This window comes from Canis lupus, chromosome 24 (genome assembly GCF_011100685.1).
Source record: "Canis lupus familiaris isolate Mischka breed German Shepherd chromosome 24, alternate assembly UU_Cfam_GSD_1.0, whole genome shotgun sequence".
NCBI classification, from domain to species: Eukaryota; Metazoa; Chordata; class Mammalia; order Carnivora; family Canidae; genus Canis; species Canis lupus.
In genome coordinates this window covers 37,628,412-37,646,948 of record NC_049245.1, presented here as the reverse complement: position 1 = coordinate 37,646,948, position 18,537 = coordinate 37,628,412, and the positions used below count along the sequence as shown (strand labels likewise).

At 57.5% G+C, this 18,537-nt stretch overlaps 1 protein-coding gene and 1 long non-coding RNA gene across 9 annotated transcripts in view; one reads left to right on the top strand and one right to left on the bottom strand.

The window, feature by feature from the left end:
• The window catches only part of RIPOR3 (RIPOR family member 3), a 73,729-nt gene extending 55,240 nt beyond the window's left edge, over positions 1–18,489 (top strand). For 7 of the 8 annotated variants that reach the window (XM_038572588.1, XM_038572587.1, XM_038572584.1 and 4 more), the window contains 19 exons: positions 261–339; positions 2,223–2,246; positions 2,553–2,609; positions 3,209–3,358; positions 3,488–3,551; positions 3,837–3,880; positions 4,008–4,133; positions 4,216–4,361; positions 5,816–5,945; positions 7,256–7,828; positions 10,319–10,449; positions 11,371–11,494; positions 12,137–12,272; positions 12,691–12,852; positions 13,358–13,519; positions 13,993–14,195; positions 15,321–15,404; positions 16,792–16,882; positions 17,344–18,489. In XM_038572588.1, the coding sequence (XP_038428516.1) occupies positions 261–339; positions 2,223–2,246; positions 2,553–2,609; positions 3,209–3,358; positions 3,488–3,551; positions 3,837–3,880; positions 4,008–4,133; positions 4,216–4,361; positions 5,816–5,945; positions 7,256–7,828; positions 10,319–10,449; positions 11,371–11,494; positions 12,137–12,272; positions 12,691–12,852; positions 13,358–13,519; positions 13,993–14,195; positions 15,321–15,404; positions 16,792–16,882; positions 17,344–17,447 (2,590 nt within the window). In that variant the 3' untranslated portion in view covers positions 17,448–18,489. The remainder of the gene's footprint in view (positions 1–260; positions 340–2,222; positions 2,247–2,552; positions 2,610–3,208; positions 3,359–3,487; positions 3,552–3,836; positions 3,881–4,007; positions 4,134–4,215; positions 4,362–5,815; positions 5,946–7,255; positions 7,829–10,318; positions 10,450–11,370; positions 11,495–12,136; positions 12,273–12,690; positions 12,853–13,357; positions 13,520–13,992; positions 14,196–15,320; positions 15,405–16,791; positions 16,883–17,343) is intronic. The other variant, XM_038572589.1, reaches the window with a different exon arrangement.
• Positions 6,238–17,046, bottom strand: LOC119865688. The gene is made up of 3 exons (XR_005377975.1): positions 14,820–17,046; positions 14,595–14,723; positions 6,238–13,461 (listed from the first exon to the last, which is right to left on the bottom strand). It is a non-coding gene; the product is annotated as an uncharacterized LOC119865688 (long non-coding RNA).
• Positions 18,490–18,537: the final 48 nt, after the last annotated feature.

Here is an 18,537-nt window from a genome sequence, read left to right as displayed (position 1 = left end):
TTTTTGGGGAATTGATGGAGCGATTTCCTGTTTTGCACAGCCCTGGGCACACGGGCCTCGGGGTGTGGGGTCTGGAGGCTGAGCAAGCTGGGGCCAGGCGGCTGGTGGGTGGGATGGCGCTGTCCCCCGACTGCCCAGCTGGCCAAGAACGGTTCATCCTGGTGGCTGTGGCTGCCTCCGCTCCGGAATACTGGTTGTCTGGTCGTTTCTGTTCCTCTTCATGTTCCTTGGCAAACTCCTCTCCCTCGTTCTCTTCCTAGGGAGTATCTGTGCATCCAGCAGGCCGAGCTGGATTACCTGTCAGGTCGCCACAAGGACACCCGCAGGAATTCGAGGCTGGTGAGACCTCTCCCTGCCCCTCTCCCCCTGGAGCAGCCTTGGTGGGTGAAGAATGGGCCCTCCCTCACCCCCTGCCTGCAGCGCGGGTGTCAATCAGTCTCGGAGCTCAGAGGCCTCAGGAATGCACTGTCTTGATCTTGTGATGAGCTCTCCTCACTTGGCCCCTGAGGGATTTAACCTCACAGGCTGTTAGGATCCCACCCCCCCAATCCCCGCCCAACCAGGGTCCGGTCCAGCAGTTCACAGTCTCCATTCTCTGGCTCTAGAAGTAACTATAAGGTAGGCAAGTGTCCGAAGGCTCCCACATTCTAGCTGCTTCCATTTCATAGGTGTGCACAGTGAGGCGAGGGAAGGGGTGACCATGCTGGGGCCACAGGACGGGCTGACGGACATGGGGTCCTGCCTCCCTTGGACGCTGCTGCTTCTCGGCTTCCTGTGCACTTACTTTTCCTTCCAAAGGCTTGAGAACTTTTCTATTTCTTTATAGCTTGGGTGGAGTTTTAGTTCCATAAGTGCACAAGTACAATTTCTCAGAAATGCCTACCTGGGAAGGCACCCACAGGTCCTGGGATCCTGGGGTCCTGGGATGGAGTCCCACATCGGGCTCCCTGCATGGAGCCTGCTTCTCCCTCTGCCTGTGTCTCTGCCTCTCTCTGTGTCTCTCATGAAGAAAGAAATAAATAAAATCTTTAAAAAAAAAGAAAAGTTTGGCCAACGGTCGCCTTCTAAAAATGCAGCCTCAGTTCACCCCCTGTCCCAGCTCTTGCTTTTGCTCAGTAGTGAATCTCTGACCTCATACAAATTCCTCCTGGCTCACACAGGGTGCCTTAAGCTACGTGGGCAAACCAGGGCCTATTTGGAAATAAAGTTTATCTGCACGTGGCCACGCCCGTCACTGACCTGTTGTGTGCGGCTGCGTCAGCCTACGTGGCACAGACCACACGGCCCCCAAGGCCAAAAGTAGTGACTGGCCTTTATACGAAGATCTGCCCAATCAGTAGGCTCATTCATTTGTCCTTCCTTGCTTCCTTCCTTCCTTTTTTTTGATTTTACTCATTTGTCAGAGATAGACAGAGAGAGCACAAGCAGGAGCGGCAGGCAGGAGAGGGAGAAACAGGCTTTCTGTGGAGCAGGGAGCCCAATGTGGGATCGATCCCAGGACCCCGGGACTGAGCCACCCAGGCACCCTTCCATGTGGGTGTTTTGTTTTTTTTTTAAGATTTTATTTATTTATTCATGGGGGGGGAAGGGCAGAGACACAGGCAGAGGGAGAAGCAGGCTCCATGCAGGGAGCCTGACATGGGACTCGATCCTGGGTCTCCAGTATCACACCCTGGGCCAAAGGCGGCGTTAAACCGCTGAGCCACCCGGGCTGCCCTCCATGTGGTCTTCATATTGGCCGCCCCAGGCCCTGAAGCCTGAAACCTCTGGAGTGGGGGTGCTGGCTGCCTCACCACCCCCTCCCTCAATTCTTCTGGCCATGGCCGAAATCAGCCCCTTGAACAGTCACACTGCCAATGGTCCCCTTTTGTCGAGGGCTTGCCATGTCCTTTACTCTTCACGGCAACCCTATGGGGCAGGTGCTACGTGCTACAAGGACCCCCATTTTACACGAGGAGATAGAGGCTCAGGGATGTTGAGAAGCTGGCCTGGGACACACAGCTGGGAAACAGAGCCAGGCCGACAGGTGCCCCAGGCCCCTGTGTTTATCACTCTTCCCGCTCGGCCTGGCCCAGGCCACCGGCTGCAGGCTGCCGAGGAGGGAGTGGCTGCTGGCTTTCTGTCCTTTGAGTTCTGGTGTCCCTGGGATGCAGCCTCACGGGTGTTGGAGGAGCACCATGGGCTCTGACACCTCGTCCCCTCCCCTCTTTTCTCCCCCACAGGCTTTCTATTACGACCTGGACAAGGTGAGGAAGACTTGCTGTCTGTTGGGCTGTAAGCAAGGTGGGCCCGGGCTGGGCCCTGCCCGATGAGGGGACCAATGTTGTTGTCACACTTCATCCCTCAGGCCAGCCTGCAAGAGGGACACCTGAGTTTCCTCCCCATTTTTCAAATGGGGAAATGGGTTCAGCGATGAGCCATCCTCGAGGATGGTGAGGGGCTGGCCTGGCTCTGAGCCTAGTTCTGTGTGTTAGGACCTGGGGCAGGGGGCTGGGGGCGAGGGCTGGGGGGTGGCCCAGGCTCTTCTAAAGCACCTTCTCTTTCTCTGGGAGAAGCAAACGCGCTCTGTGGAAAGGCACATCCGGAAGATGGAGTTTCATATCAGCAAGGTCAGCCTGCCTCCTGGAGGTCACGGGCAGTGGGGGGGGTGGGGGGGGGCTGGGTTAGCAGGGGAGAGGCTGAGGAGGAGCAGGGACTGCAGGGGCTCGGCCGAGGTCTTAGATGGGAAGACCTCATGCTTCACCTTACAGGGCGAGAAGGCGGAGTCTAACAGCCCCACTGCAGAGATAGGACAGTAGAGGCTCAGGGAGGGATAAGAACGGGCCCAAGGTCCCCCAGCAAGTCCTTTAAGCTTTCCACTCTGCAGCTCTTCCGTGTCCTCGCTGGATTCTCCCGGCAGCCGGGTGGCGGATAGGATAGCACAGACCCCCCCTTTACAGTCCAAGGGTTGTGGGGGGAGTGAGGCATCCACTCTGGGGCCTGGCCCAGTGGGGCACTGGCTGTGTGCAGGCGGCTGCCAGGTGCTGGGGATACGGAGCGGGTGGGCGACGTGGTCCCGGCCCCAGGCTCATGTTCCACGGGGCAGGGCGCCCAGGACGGCTGCAGCACGGAGCAGGGCCGCGTGGCCTCTCCCGGGGGGCCGGGGGAACAGGCAGGCCTGGGCCCCGCGCCTCGGCGTGGCCGGTGCCAGCAGCCGGTGCCTCCGCAGGTGGATGAGCTCTACGAGGGCTACTGCATCCAGTGCCGCCTGCGGGACGGGGCCTCCAACATGCAGAGGGCCTTCTCCGCCTGCCCGCCCAGCCGCGCCTCCCGGGAGAGCCTGCAGGAGCTGGGCCGCAGCCTGCAGGAATGCACCGAGGTGGGGCGGCGGGCGGTGGGCGCCCCGGGAGCAGCCCTGTGTGCACCCCCTGCTTCACCCCAGGGCTGGCGGGGCCTGCGTGCCCCCTCCTCCCTCCTCACCTGGCCCCGGGCTGGGGGTTCTCTGCAGGACATGTGGCTCATCGAGGGGGCCCTGGAGGTTCACCTGGGGGAATTCCACGTCAGGATGAAAGGTAACAGGGCCGAGAGCGCGTGCGGCAGCAGGCCCGGGGCTTCTGCCGAGGGTGGGCTTCTGGTCGGAATCCGGGGCTCCCCGCACAACTTTGGGTTTCCACTCACGCGACGTGTGGCCCCGTCCCCGAGGTGGGCATAGGGCCCAGGCCCGCCCACTGTCCCTCGGGATGGTTTATCCCTCCCTGAGACTGATGCCCACCCTTGGGCAGCGGCTCCCCAGTGAGGGCCTGTGGTTCCCGGGGCGGCCCGGCCGCAGGGGAGACCAGCCCCCCTCTGTGTTCCAGGCTTGGTGGGCTACGCGCGCCTCTGTCCCGGAGACCAGTACGAGGTAGGGCCACCTCCGCTTCGGGCCTGGGGGGCTGGGAGCACCGAGAGCCAGGGTCCCACCCCCACCTGGCCGGCAGGGCTCAGGGGGCGGGGACCTACCGGGCACCCCTTCTTGGCCGCGCCCGCAGGTGCTCATGCGCCTGGGCCGCCAGCGCTGGAAGCTCAAGGGCCGGATCGAGTCGGATGACAGCCAGACCTGGGAGGAGGAGGAGAAGGCCTTCATCCCCACGCTGCACGAGAACTTCGAGATCAAGGTGGGTGGGGCCTGGGGACGGGGCCAGGGCGCCCAGGGGCTCGGCTGGACACCATCTGCAACTACCCCCCCGGCCCCCCCAGGTGACGGAGCTGAGGGGCCTGAGTTCACTGGCAGTGGGCACGGTAACCTGCGACATCACTGACTTCTTCACGACCAGGCCGCAGGTGGTCGTGGTGGACATCACAGAGCTGGGTACCATCAAGCTGCAGCTGGAGGTGCTGTGGAAGTGAGTGGGCCCTCCCCAAGGCCAGCCCCAAACCCACGGGGACTCCCGGAGCCGAGGTGGGGCCTCGCTGGCTCCCCCTGCTGGCCGGGCCACACCCTAGCACCCACGAGTGGGCGCCCCTGCCCTCCGCCCGCCCCCAGACAGGCTGGAGCCCAGACTCTTCTTTGTAGCCCCTGCCCAACCCTCTTCCCACTCCCTTCTCAGTTTTAACTCCCTTCTTACAACTGAAAAACCCGTGCTGGCCAGGACCCCTTCCAGGGCCTCCCGGCCTGGTTCCGTGGAGGAGCCGCTCTGCTCCCCAGGAGGGCTGCTCCCACCACCTCATTCCAGCAGGCACAGGCTGAGCACTTAGCCCCTGGACCACAGGCCCCATGGATGGGGACACTCATGAACACAACCCCTGTACAGGGTGGGGCTCTCCATCAGGCACTGCAGGGGGCAAGGGGGAGAGCTGGTCTGGGGCAGCTGTCTCATCATCTTCTTGGGCCGTTCAGTGACCCCCAGGCTTGGTGTCTTGGACGTAGGGCTCTCTTCCTAGTGTTTCAAGAGAATTCTCTTCAGTTTATTACCCAAGGCAGGTGCCCCAGGAGCTAAGGGATGGAGGCCTGCTTCCTCTGTTCTGGCACTGGCTCTGACCGGTTGGGGCCAGTCTCTCTGGTCTCCTTCCTGGGGTGGGCATCCGAGCCTGGGGTCACTAGATGGTGCTTTCTTCCCAGTGAGCTGGGTAGATTGGGGCAAGGGGGCACCCCCAGGCTCGGTGTCTTCATCTAGTCTAGTGGGGGCTGAGTGCACGTCCTTCCCAGGAGGCCCCTCAAGTCTATAGGGTGGTGGGCAGCCCAGTGCCATCCAACTGGAGGCCAGTCGAACCCAAGGATGCCAGCATCCTGCTAGCCCGCAGCTGCCCTGGGTGGCCAGGGAAGGCTCCTTGCGAGGGGCCTGCAGCGTCTGGGCCCCACGCAGCAAGAGCCAGGCCTGTGTGCCCAGGTTTCCATGAGGCGGGCAGGTTACCTGGCCCTCCTGGCTCCCAGGGCAGGCTCAGCGATTCCCAGCCTTACCTGTGACTTGGGCTGACGGAGGTCCTTTAAGAGATAATAGTTCCCCTTTTACAGATGAAGATGAGAGGGATGGTGACATCGTTTACCCAGAAAATGGCAGCACTGAGAGTCCACGGTGCCTCTGCTGAGCTTCCGAGGGGACCACTATAGAGGCACCACTCACATGCGTGGTGGCCCATGGCTGCCCCTCGCCACCTGGCTAAGGGTCCTCGGGGTGGTGGGAGTGTGAGATGTTCCCAAGGGGGTTGAGAATGGGCACCTGGAGTCCCCAGGCTGTGCCCATGACCCCCCATGACCCCACCAAGCCTCCATTCCCTCTAATAAGTCCCCCGGGCCTGGTCTGTGCTTGTGTCCCCCCTGGGCACTGAGGACACCCTGGCCTTCTCTTCTGTCCTCCAGCCCGTTTGATACTGAGAGCTTCCTGATGTCACCCAGCCCCACGGGCAAGTTCTCCATGGGCAGCAGGAAGGGCTCCTTGTACAACTGGACACCCCCAAGTACCCCTAGCTTCCGAGAGAGGTATTACCTGGTGAGTGAGCCTCCCCAGGATGGGGATGCCGTGGTCACCCCGGAATTGCGGCTGGGGCAGCTCCCTGGGGGGGCCAGCACGCGGGGCTGGGCTGAGCGCCTGGTGCTTCTGGGGGTAGCAAGCTCTGGACTCAGCCTCCCTTGTTTTGGGGTCATCCTGAGTGGTTCTCAGTATTTTTTCTTCCTCGCTGTCAGCCCTCCATTCTGGGGGCCTCTGGACTTGGCTCCGGATTTGGCTGGTTCTCTTGGGAGTCTGGAATGCGGTTCTCTGGATGGTTCTATCACTCCAGCCATAGCCTCAGCCTCCAATTTATTTCTTTTAAAATTAAATATATGTTTCTGGTAGGCAATACCTTGACAAAGCATAGAGTAAAACACCTCTTTCCCGTGACCCCCGGAGATCTGGGTCCCTTCCTTAGCGCCGACTATCGTTGTCCACTTCTTCCATATTCTGGCCAGGGTGGGCCCAGCATACTTCAGTTAAAAAAAAAAAATCGTATCTGGTCCAGAGTATGGACTCTAGAGCCAGGTGGGCTGGGTTCAAGTTCTGTTTATGCCTCTCACCTGCTGTGTGACCTTGGGCAAGTCACTCCACCTCTCTGGCCGTCAGTTTCTGTATCGAGAACTGAAAACAACCGCAGCGCTCTGGTGGGGGTTTGCAAGGATGAAATGAGTGGATTGATGAGAAGTGCTGACGAAAACAGGTGGTGCTGTAGGAACGCGGAGTGTTGCTAGGGGTCTGCCTAGGGGTCGGGGAAGGGGAGCGGCGGAGGGGCAAGTGTGGGCCCATGCGCTTCATTCATTGAGAACTCCGTGGCGGGGTGAGGACGGTGCCCTCAGGGAGCACTGCCTGCCCCAGGGGGTAAGGCCCTTGGGCACGTGAGCCAGGAAGGGGGAGGGCACTGATGGGGCAAGGTGGGAGTTACCACCTAAAATAGGGCACCCAGGGGAAGGACCCCAGGAAAGGTGCCACGTGAGGAAGGACCTGGGGGGATGGGGGTGTAACCACAATGGCCTAGGGGGGAAGAATGTTCTGGGAAGAGAGCACAGTCACTGCAAAGGCCTTGGGACAGGAAGGCAGGGAGAGCCCAGAGGACGTGGTGGCCGCAGGGCCTGGAAAGGAGTGAGAGAGAAGGACGAGGCGGATGGGGGCAGAGAGGCTGCAGGGGCCCATCTGCACCTCCAGGCGCCAATCACTCGTGGGGACAGTGTGGGTATTTGGCGCAAGCGTTTGGGGAGGGCAGCCCCGCTGGGGGCCTTGCCCCAGTCCCTGGTGTGGCAGTAAGGCTGGTCCTGTGTCCCCCTCCCCAGTCTGTCCTGCAGCAGCCAGCACCGCAGGCTTTGCTGCTGGGTGGGCCGAGGGCCACCTCCATCCTCAGCTACCTGTCTGACAGGGACCTTCGGGGCCCTGGCCTGCGGAGCCAGAGTCAGGAGCTGCCTGAGATGGACTCCTTCAGCTCCGAGGACCCCCGAGATGCCGAGACCAGCACATCAGCATCCACCTCGGACGTGGGCTTCCTGCCCCTGGCCATCGGCCCCAACACCTCCATTGAAGAGGAGGCCCAGGAGGACCCCCGACCCCTGGGCCTCCTGCCGGAGATGGCCCACCAGGCGGGAGGCCCATTTGTGGAGCAGCCTGGCTGGAGGAATTTGGGAATAGAGGGCCCCAGCCCGCCACGGGGTTCCCCTTTCCACAACCACACAGATCCGGGCAGCCAGACAGACCACGATGAAGGAGAAACCGAGGACGGAGTGGATGGGCCTGGGGTGGCCCTCGAGAGGCCCCTGCAAGAGGTCCTGGATTTACTGAGGTCCGTGGACCCCACCCAGCCCCAGCTGCGGGAGCTGGAGTTCCAGGTTCTCGGCTTTAGGGACCGGCTGAAGGTAGGTTTATTATCGAGGGGCGGCAGCCCTGCTCTACTAGTGCCTAACGAGTGGCAGTGGTCCCTGGGGGCAGCCAGCCTGGGCCGGCACCCTGGCCTCACCCCCGTGTGACCCAGCTGCGCCTCTCCCCTCTGGGCCTCAGTCTGCTCATCTGTCCAGTGGGGAGAACAGTCGCCCTCACTGGCTGGGAGGAGGATAATAAGAGGAAGTCGGGCATCGGGGCAGATAACCTGCTCCACGTCTGGCCAAGAACCTGGGCCCATCAGACATCTTCTGACCCCGGGCAGGTGGGGCTGTTCGGTTCCCAAATCTGGGGTGTGTTCAGGGTCAGAGCCGGGGCCGCAGAAGACCCCGCGCAGCTGCACACCCTTCCCTGAACCTGCTCCTCGCAGGGCCTGTGGCAAGGGCCGTCCTCGGGTGCTGGCCCGGGCGGATTATTGGATTTTTCCTGATTACGCAACTTCAAATGCATGGATGATAAAATGTGTAACGCCAGTACCTACTTCACATCATCTGATTTATGAAACTACCGTCTTTGTGTAGGACACGCTGGCACTGAAATAGTTTCCTGGCTCTCTTTAAAAATTATGTGGGGGCATTTCAGGGTTTAAAATGGGCCCAGCTGCCGTGTTGAAGTGCAGTCTAGTGCTCCCGAGTGCAGGGAGGCTGTGCTGGGCCTCACGGAGAGGACGCATGTGTGAGCTCAGCGTGGTTCAGCGCGGGTGACAGTGCTGTGGGGGCCTGAGGTCAGTGCCAGTGAATCATCCGTGTAAATTCAGTAAAGTGTCTTCAAACAGAAACACATAAAACAAGCTTCTGTGTTGATGGGTTGATGAAAATGTCGTGACCAGGGGCTCAATCTCTGCACTTCTGGGAGTGACGGTTTGGCACATCTCGAATAATGAGGAACCACCTCCGTGTGTGCGTGTGTATGTGCAGATATATGCAGACACACTTTTTTTTTTTTTTTCTATCAGGCAAGGCGTAACTGGCCTTGTTATTTTCTTGTAACTCAAGACTTCCTTTTTTTTTTTTTTTTAAGATTTTTAAAGTTTTATTTATTCATAAGACACAGAGAGAGGCAGAGACACAGGCAGAGGGAGAAGCAGCCTCCATGCAGGGAACCTGATGCGGGACTCGATCCCAGGACCCCGGGATCCCGACCAGAGCCAAAGGCAGACACTCAACCACTGAGCCACCCAGACGCCCCAACTCAAACCTTTCTTGAGTGGGCTCGACTCTTGGGAGCCTAGTTCTGGCTTTCGAGGCAGTGTCTGCTCAGGTGGTGCCCTGCGTGCACTTTGTTTGGGATGAGGCCTGGGTGTGCCGGGATGGGGACCGGGTGAGCCCTGGAGTCCTGCCATGTACGGAGAGGAGGCCAAAATCTCCAGGAGTAGATTTCTAGATGCCGAGGAAGGGACCTGCCCTTAGGAGACCTGACCAGTGGCAGGAGCCGTGGCACCACCACGCTCTCCCACCCCTGTCAGTCAGGAGGCGCCTCCAATGTCTTCTCCCTCCTGCATTTCCCTGGGAGAAGACACTTGGGGGTGCCTGGGGGGCCCAGTCGGTGAAGCCAAGTGTCTGCCTTCACCTCTAGTCATGATCCCAGAGTCCTGGGATCGAGTCCCACATCAGGCTCCCTGCTCAGCAGTCCGCTTCTCCCTCTGCCCCTCCCCCTGCTCTCTCTCTCTCTCTCAAATGAATAAGCAAAACATTTTTTTGTTTTTTAAAGAATACTTGAAATCCAGAGGCTCATCTGGCAGCCTCTGAGCCTCCTAAAGAGATGTTTGGTCTGACCCATACCATCTTTTTTTTTTTTCAATACCATTTTTCCATTTTTTAAAAAATAATTTGGAATTAGCTGTCAATATTTAAAAACTGGCAGCTTTCCACAAAAATCTAGATTTCCAGCTTTTTTTTTTTTTTTTTTTTTAGAAAATTGAGGGGATCCCTGGGTGGCTTAGTGGTTTAGTGCCTGCCTTTGGCCCAGGGTGTGATCCTGGGGTCCTGGGATCGAGTCCCACATCAGGCTCCTGCATGAAGCCTGCTTCTCCCTCTGCCTGTGTTTCCGCCTCTCTCTCTCTCTTTCTCTCTCTCTAATGAACAAGTAAAATCTTTTTTTAAAAATTGATCTAGCAACACTCAAGTGACAGGTGTCCGCTGGAGCAGAGCAGCAGCCTGGCTTCTTGGGGGAGGGCACACGTTGTCCTGCTCCCCACCCGGGGCCACTCGCTCACTCCTGTTTCTTGCCCTGTCCCTGTGGGTGTCTGTGAGCTGGGTGAGGCCCTTCAGATCTGTGTCCCTTGTGCTCTCGAGCCATACCTTGTCACAGGCTAATTGGGAGGGACCTCAAGGAGCGCCGCACCCCGTGCCCGGCCTGGACTTGGGTGATTGCACTTGGGCAGCCGAGGCTCGCACCCTGCCTGTGAGCCGGAGCCTGTTAAGGTCCGGTGGGCTGTCTGCCCTAAGGTCTCCCCGCTCTGTCCACAGCCCCGTGGAGCCCGCCAGGAGCACGCCTCTGCCGAGAGCCTGATGGAGTGCATCCTGGAGAGCTTCGCCTTCCTCAATGCTGACCTCGCCCCACAGGAGCTGTCCCTGTTTGGGGGCTGCCAGGGTCTCCGGTAAGTGCACCCTCCTCCCAGCACTGACCCTGGGGACCAGCCTTAGTCCATGCCTCCTGTTGCCTCCTGGCCTATGGCTTCCCCTGCCCTGGGCCCCATCTGTCCTGCCCCCTCACCCCTGCATGCCCACTGCCCGGCACAGAGCAGGCCTGTATTGGCCACCGAGTGAAGGACAGTCCCCCAGCAGGGTCCTGAGCTTTGAGCAATGTGCTGTTTTTGTTTTTATCTTAAAAAATGATAAGGTCCACGGTAGGACCTCTGTACTCTTGCCTCACCAACGGGCAGCAGTGAGCCGTGCTCCCTATTCTTCTGCACAACCTCACCTCCGACACCAACTTCCTTCTTGGCTAAGCATCCCCCGCCTGCCCCACTCACGCCGGGCTCTGGTACCGAATCTCAGCAGCCGCCAGAGGATAAACAGTACTCTGTCTCCTCCTCTCACGATCCCATGGGGAGGGGGTGGCTCTCCCACCTGACATTCCAGTGTCCCAGTGTCCTCAGGCCTCAGGCTCAGCTCCTACCATGAAGCCAACACGATGCCAGGCATTCTGACTGGCAGGGTCGCACTTACACGTCACTGCCCTGAGCTCGGTATTCCTCTCCCCACTTTACAGATGAGTAAACTGAGGCTGGGGGGGGGGGCAGACCTGTCCAAAGTGATGGAGCTCAGGATTAGTTTGAACTTCTGACTTCAGATCGGCCACCTGGGGAGGTGTCCTCCACTCCCCCCATCCCAGCACCTGTTCTGAGTTGGCTTTTGCTGCTTTTCCTCTTGGTTTTCTCCTTGGTATAGCTCTGTCTCCCTGGGACCTGCAGCAGGCCTCCCTGACCAGCTCTCTCCAAGGAGGGAGGGTTTCTTCTACTCTTGGAGGGAGCTGAGCTAACTGGAATAGTCACCTGCTTCTTTTTAATCCAACTCAGAAAGGACAGGACCCCGCCCCCACCGCCATCTCGGAAGGTGTCATCCAGGGAGCTCACGGCCGGCACCCCGGAGCTGGACAGGTTGCTCATGGCCCACCTCCAAGTCTGCAAAGCTCTGCTGCAGGTGGTTAAGGAATGTGGCGGGGGGGAGGGGGGCAGTTTGCTGGGAAGCCATGTTGCAGGTTGGGGGTTGGCAACCCTCTTTGAGAAGAACTGATCTTGACGGTGGTGGTGGGGAGCATCGTGAAAGGAAGAGAGACCCCCCCCCAAGAGCCAGTGAGACTGAGGAGATTCATCCGAACAGTCACGTGGCTCTTACGCATCCCAAGTGCTCTGAACCAAAAGCTGCGACTCTTTCAGTTGCAGATGCCAGAACTCCAATCCAAACTGGCTCAACCAGAAGGAGGTTTTTGGCTCACAGAATTGAAAGGCTTAGGGGGCAGGCTTCAGGCCCAGCTGGATCCGGGGTTTCAAATGTCATCATAACTGGGTCTCTCTCTCTCAGCTCTGCTTTCCTGTGTTGGCTGGCTCCACTTCTAGGCAGGCTAGCCTTTTCTGGTGGCAAAGGTGGCCCCGGGCCACAGCCTGCATCCTAGCATCTCACCTTGGCGAATCGGGAATCCCCAGATGACAGTCAGGGAACAACCATCAGCATAGAAAGGATGGGCCAAGGGGAGGGCGGTGGCTGGTGGGAGCTGCAGTTGTGACTGTCGACCTCAGAGGGCACCTTCTGCCCTAACCTGGAGCATCGTGGGCTGCTTTCCAGAAACTGGCCTCTCCTAATTTGTCGAGGATGGTCCAGGAATGCCTTCTAGAAGAAGCTGCCCAGCAAAAGCAGGTTCTGGAGATGCTTTCTGTGTTGGATTTTGAGAAGGCCAACAAGGCAACATCCATTGAAGAAAGTAAGTAACTGCCCAGCACCCACGGGCTGCTCTTGGAATGGCATCAAGTGATGGGCTTCGAAGCCCGGGGGAGCCTCATCTTCCTTCCTCGGGTCCAAAGTTAACTGGAGCCCAGGGGGGTACGAGCTGGGGCGGTGGCTGGGCTGTGCCCTGACACACACACTGTGGGGCCGGCAAGGGAGGCCACAGAGCCTTGGAGTCAGCGGCACACGCTCTTTGGGCCTTCCCAGCTGCCGTGAGGACTGGGGGGGAGAGGCCCAGGGCATGCACGCACAGCTGAAGCTGCCAGTCCTGCGGGCCCCCTGGACGTGGGAGGGGAAGCTGTCACCCCTCACCCCCCGACCTCCCAGGCCTTAGTGCGGGAGGAGCTCTTTGGGCCTCCCCCACCTCCAGTCGGGTCCTGCCCCGGGCTTTCTAGTCGTTGCGCAGGCCGCTCGGAGGAAGGGGTGCCTGAGGCTGTGGAGAGGGTGCACGGAGCCCGGCAGGGTGCTGTCCTGCCCCGCCACGACGCTGCTGAACCAGCTCAAGAAAACGTTCCTGCACAGAGTCCGCGGGAAGTACCCAGGACAGCTGGAAATAGGTACCCCCACGCCCCCCGCTTTCTGCCCTGCCTGTGCCCCCATGTCTCATGGCACCGGAGGGGGGACAGGAAGGGTCTGCGAAGCCCCGAGGCCGCCCACGTTAGCCGGCTGGGCCGCTTCTGGGCAGGCAGACAGCGCAGCTCCCACCAGAAGCTTATAGGGGTTCGGGCAGCACGTTGGGGAAGGTAGGCCGGACCCCCCCTCGGAACACAGAGCGGCTTCCTCTGCCGACGACCGAGGGGGACACCTGTACGCCCTCGCCGTGGCTCTGGAACGCGTGCAGCTCCACGCAGCGCCCGGCTGCTGCTCGGCCGGAGGGTTCCCCAGCCCCGGGCCCCGAGAACCCCCGCTGCAGCCTGCTCCGGCGGGCAGAGGTGGCTCCAGCGGGGCTCCCCCCACGCCCGTCGAGAGCCTTTACCTGACCCAGCCGCGCCGGGCCGAGAAGCTCCTCGGGGCTCCAGGGCGCGGTCTCTAGAGCTCACGGCCTCCTCCCGTGTCTGCCAGCGTGCAGAAGGCTCCTGGAGCAGGTGCTCAGCTGCGGCGGGCTGCTCCCCGCAGCCGGGCCTCCCGAGGAACAGACGGTCACCTGGTTCCAGTTCCACGGCTACCTGCAGAGGCACAGTGTCTCTGACCTGGAGAAGCACTTCGCCCAGCTCACCAAGGAAGGTAGGGGCTGGGACGGTGGCCTCAGAGCAACGTCGTGAGCACGAAGGACTATCCGTCCGTGGGGCCGTCTCCTGGCTCTCTGGAAGCCAGTTTCTCGGAGCCACTGCACCTTTCCCCTCTGGCTGTTCTTTCGAGAACCCAGATTTAATGAGATGGCATGTTCAGCCCATGTAGTGAAATCAGCTCCCAAGGAAGGCTTTACAAAGCACGGGGGTTAGAGCTGGATAGGAGGGTGACGCACGGCTGGCCAGAGTCCTTGCAGCACGGGCTGAGGTTTTTATTAATTTTCAGGGTGTATTTGATCCCTTGCGAGGCCTTCTAGGGAGTCCAGGAGGCCCCTTTGGAAGCAATCCAGACTGAGCTTTGGTGATCGCACCGGCTTGCTCTGGGATTTGCTTCCCCCTGGCTCCTGGCAGTGGCCAAAAAGACCAGACTGCAATCGGAGGGACCCCGCGCCCACTTCTCTCTTCCAGTAACACTCGTCGAGGAGCTGCAGTGTGCGGGGCAGGGCAAGGCTGTCAGGAAACTGCAGGGGAAGCGGCTGGGCCAGCTCCAGCCCCTGCCCCAGACATTGAAGGCCTGGGCGCTGCTCCAACTGGACGGGACCCCACGAGTATGCAGGGCAGCCAGCACTCGCCTGGCCGGTGCAGCCAGGAACAAGAGCTTTCGGGAAAAGGTATGGCGTGAGGACGGGAAGGGACAGCCCCCTGGCCACATGTGAGTTTTGGGGAAGTAGGTTTTCTCAGAAAAATACAAAGGAGTGAGGGATGTTTTGAAGGGGGCTGCATGCACTGCAAGGGCTTATTGTCTTTTTTTAAGATTTTGGTTTTTTAAGTAATCTCTATATCCACTCTTACAACCCTGAGATCAAGCGTTGCATGCTTTACCAACTGAGCCGGCCAGACACCCCAAGAGGTTTTGGTTTAGGGATGCTCCAGTGGCATGAACACTGCCCTTCTCCCACCGTGGCCCTGGGCAACACCAGCCCCGGGAGGGATCCGGGCTGGACGGGGCTGGGCTGGGGCTGCCAGGCCACCACTCGAGGAGCCCACAGAACCTCCCGCCACAGCCTTACCACCTCCTTCATCCTGGTGCTTCCAGCACAACATATCTGTTTGGTCTGAGATGTCAGTTGTGTGTAGAATGTTTCTTTTTTCGGATTCTCGTGGTCATCTTCATTTACTTTCAACTAATGTGTGTCGATCTGCAAACCAAGAAATTGGACCCCTATGCCTCTTAGGCTTCTGGACCTGTGACTATCCGAGAATTAAGGTGGAGAAGGGCAATACTGAGGCCTTACTATGGTTTCTTGGGTCACCCCACGGCCAAGTGCATCCTCACGTGCTTCCCAATAAGCCTGTACAATGCTGTGAAGCCGGTGCCAGCTCTCTCCCAGCTGAGGGGGCCGAGGGTACAGGGCTGTTGCTGTGACTGGTAAAGGGTGTTCCCAGGGCCACCTCCCTCTGTGCACCCAATTCTTCAGCTGGCCCTGGCCGGACATCTGATTTCTCTGATGCAGTGTTTTATCTAGATTTGGGAAATATTAATAGACAAAAAGAACTTTCTTCACTTTGATTAGCATCAGCCCAGGGACCAGTGTTTTTAGAGGGAAACCTAAACACTGCGGCAGATACTCTGAGACGGGGTGCACCTGGCCCAGAGATGAATAGATCAGGGCCTGATTTTTGTTTAGAGAAAGGTAAGCAGGGCGTGATTTCCTGCCAGCACCAGGAGCACTGGCCATGGGCACTGTGGACTTGGCTGGCCCAGCCCCCCCATTCACAGCAACCTTATTCCCCAGGCTTTGCTCTTCTACACCAACGCCCTGACCGAGAACGATGCAAAACTCCAGCAGGCCGCGTGTGTGGCACTCAAACACCTCAGGGTGAGTCTAACCTTCCTCGCCGGGGATGGAAAGAAGCCTGCTTGTGGTTAATGTCAAAGTTAATTAAAAAAAAAAATTTCATTCCAAAATTATTCCACTGGGACTCCCCCACCCCCCAAAAAAAGGTCCCCGAAGAGCTCGTTTTAGAGGAGCAGACGTCAAATCCACCAGCAGAGGCCCCTCAACAGTTGTCAAGGAGCATTTGCTCGGGCTCTGCTTGAATAAGCAGGTAGCCCCAGGGACACCTTCTGAGGTCTTGGATTCTACGTTTGATTATCCTCAATTTAAAAATCTCTAAAAGCACAATTAGCTCATTGTAGGAAAAAAAAAAAGTGTAAAATACAGGAACGTAACAGTTACCCATCATCCTGATACTTAGCAGAAACTACTGTTGGTGTTTTGCTGTTATTTCTTTAGTTTGTGGGTGTGTGTGAGCATTTAAAATTGTTAGTCATGCTAATAAATACAATTTAAAAATAGTGGGCAAAAATAGGAACTCTTAGAGGCAGACTGGCAGTTCTTTAGCAGTCTCTATGAAGGGGCTTAGTTAATTGATTCCCCCACTTTCGTGGTAGAAAATTGAGGTTCATCATCCTTTTTTTTTTTTTTTAAATTGTGGTGTCATTATAAACATCGTTGTGCACAAAGCCTTTACAAAATATATGGAGCTCTGAATGATTTCCTTAGGCTGAACCCTCTACAAAGTGTGCCTCTAGGCCAGAGAATATGAAACTTTTGGAGACTCCTGATACAGCTCACCCACTTACACTCCCAAAAACAGATGTGAGAGGATGTCCACCTTGCCTCAACCTCACTTGCATCTGGAACTCTCATTTAAAAAAAAAAAAAAACCACTGCCAATTTGCTAGATGAAAAAGAGATTACACTCATCCCATTCATTCTGGAAAGAACCAAAGGGAAATTCTAGGAGGACCATCTGGTTATACTCAAACAACCAGAAAGGAGGGTAGAGGTGGGTGCCCTTGTAGAGGAAGCTGAAGTGCACTCTAGTCCTTGGCCCTGGAGGAAAGAGCAACGAGTGTCAGCTGCACCCACATCTGGGTGCTGACTGATGCTCTCAGTCTGACCAGGAGGGGAGGGTTAGGAGAGAAAGGACGATTTACGAAGGTCCAGAGGGAAGCAGGTCTTGTTTTTAAGATAGGCTGGCTCACTAGCAGGTGGCAGGATTGAAAAGGAGAGGCACTTCCAATGGCACTTCTGATGAATTTAAGGCCATGTAAGAAAACTGTAAGCCTTTAGAAAAGGAAGGGGCTGAGGCCCCAGAGAGCATGCCAGGGCTGGTGCCTTGCAAGAGCTTATAAAAGTAGGTTCCACCTGCTACTTAAAACGTCCCCTAATGGTTCCTCTTTGCCCCCACCTCAAACAGGGGATCGAAAGCATCGATCAGATCGCCAGCCTGTGCCAGTCTGACCTGGAGGCCGTACGAACAGCAGCCCGGGAAGCAACATTGTCATTTGGTAAAGTACAGCATCAGAGGTCATGTGCGGTACAGTGGCGTGCCTGAGGATCTCTGGAAGGTTGTGCTAGCGAGGCCTCGGCCAGCCCTCCAAGATACAAAATAGCACAGGGGCTGGGCGCTGTAGGGGCCCATTTAACTGCATTTGGCCAAGACAGGTTTCCTTCATGGTTGAGATGGCAAGATGGCTTTATTTCCCTCTTAAACTTCAGTTTAGGATCCAGGGGAATGAGAGCCAGATGCAAGGCAGGAATACAGTTCAGCAAATTGTGTCTTGAACGTAGGGGCGAGGCACTGGGTCTATGCGAGGGGAAGGCAAGAGCTCCCCAATGCTCCCCGCCTCTGCCCCTCACAGCAGCACCCAGGATCCTGGCATGAGTCAGAACCAATGCTGTCTTGGCTCAGCAGAGCAGGAACACTGAGGTGGGGACAATCCAGTGACCGATCACCTTAATCTTTCAGGTGAGAAAGGACGCTTAGCTTTTGAGAAGATGGACAAACTCTGCTTGGAACAAAGAGAAGAGGCATTTTGCCAGGAGGCGGATGTTGAAATCACGATATTTTAGGCCTCAGAGGACGGGCGCAGATCTGGCTTCTCTGTTTTCACTGCTTACAAGCCTTGACACAGGGATGAGTTTGGGGTGGGGCTACGCCGTGTGCTGCCCCCGGAAGCGTGAGCTGGCCAGAGCTGCTCCTCCATCTCCAGACCAGTTACAAAGCCCAGGGGGCACAAATGAGGGTTTTCATGCAGAGAAGCAGAAGGGGATGCTGTAGGGTTTTAATCACATGGTCAGTTTTGTTCTGAGAACTGGCCTCACCTTCCTCAGCCAGCCGCACTACGAAGGGGCCAAGGTCAGGCAGGCTGAGGCCTGGAGCAAAAGGCTCCTAGAGGGACAGACGGCACTTGGGGTCTCCCTGTGGGGCAGCCCGCTCGGCGCTTCTGTTTCAATGACGACTGGGAGTGAACTGGCCAACGGGCTGATGGTCTTGTTGAGGACGCGGTGGGTCAGGTCAGCAGCAGCCAGCTGTCACCCTGGCAAGCTGGGGACGGTGGGAAGACACGGAGCCAGGGATTCACGATTCACCTTCTTAACCCGGGCTGCAGCCCAGTGGCCACGGTGGAGCCTGCTGACCACGGGTTTCACTCTCATCGTGCTCAGCAGCACAGAGAAAATGGCCAAGAAACCTTGAGTGTCACATCAGGAAAAGCATTCACTTTGACCTCAACTCATCAAAATGGAATGAAACCTTTGAAGCAAGTCAACGTCAGGCCTAGTAAATTGCTTTGCAAGCCATAAAGCTGGTTTCAAAAAAAGATTTCCTGAAGAACATGTTCAAAGAAAGAAAATGAGTTTCCTATTTAAGTCTATTAAAAACTCTCAAACATGCCCCGAACTGTTCTTGTGATGAGCTGTGGAGACAGCCTGGGGTATGAATGTGATTCCTGACAATGGCGCTGGGGACTCTGTGACTGGAACCTTCTCCTGTAAACTTCCTGTATATACATTCTGTGCTTTTCAGTTGAACTTGGTATATTTATTTGCCTTGTCCCTAAATTCCATTTTTTGAAATTTTGATTAAAATGATTTTTATTGGTGTTTCCCTTTACCTGAAAAAAATAGAGAGCAGTGGCGGTTTGCCCCAGCCTCCCAGGGA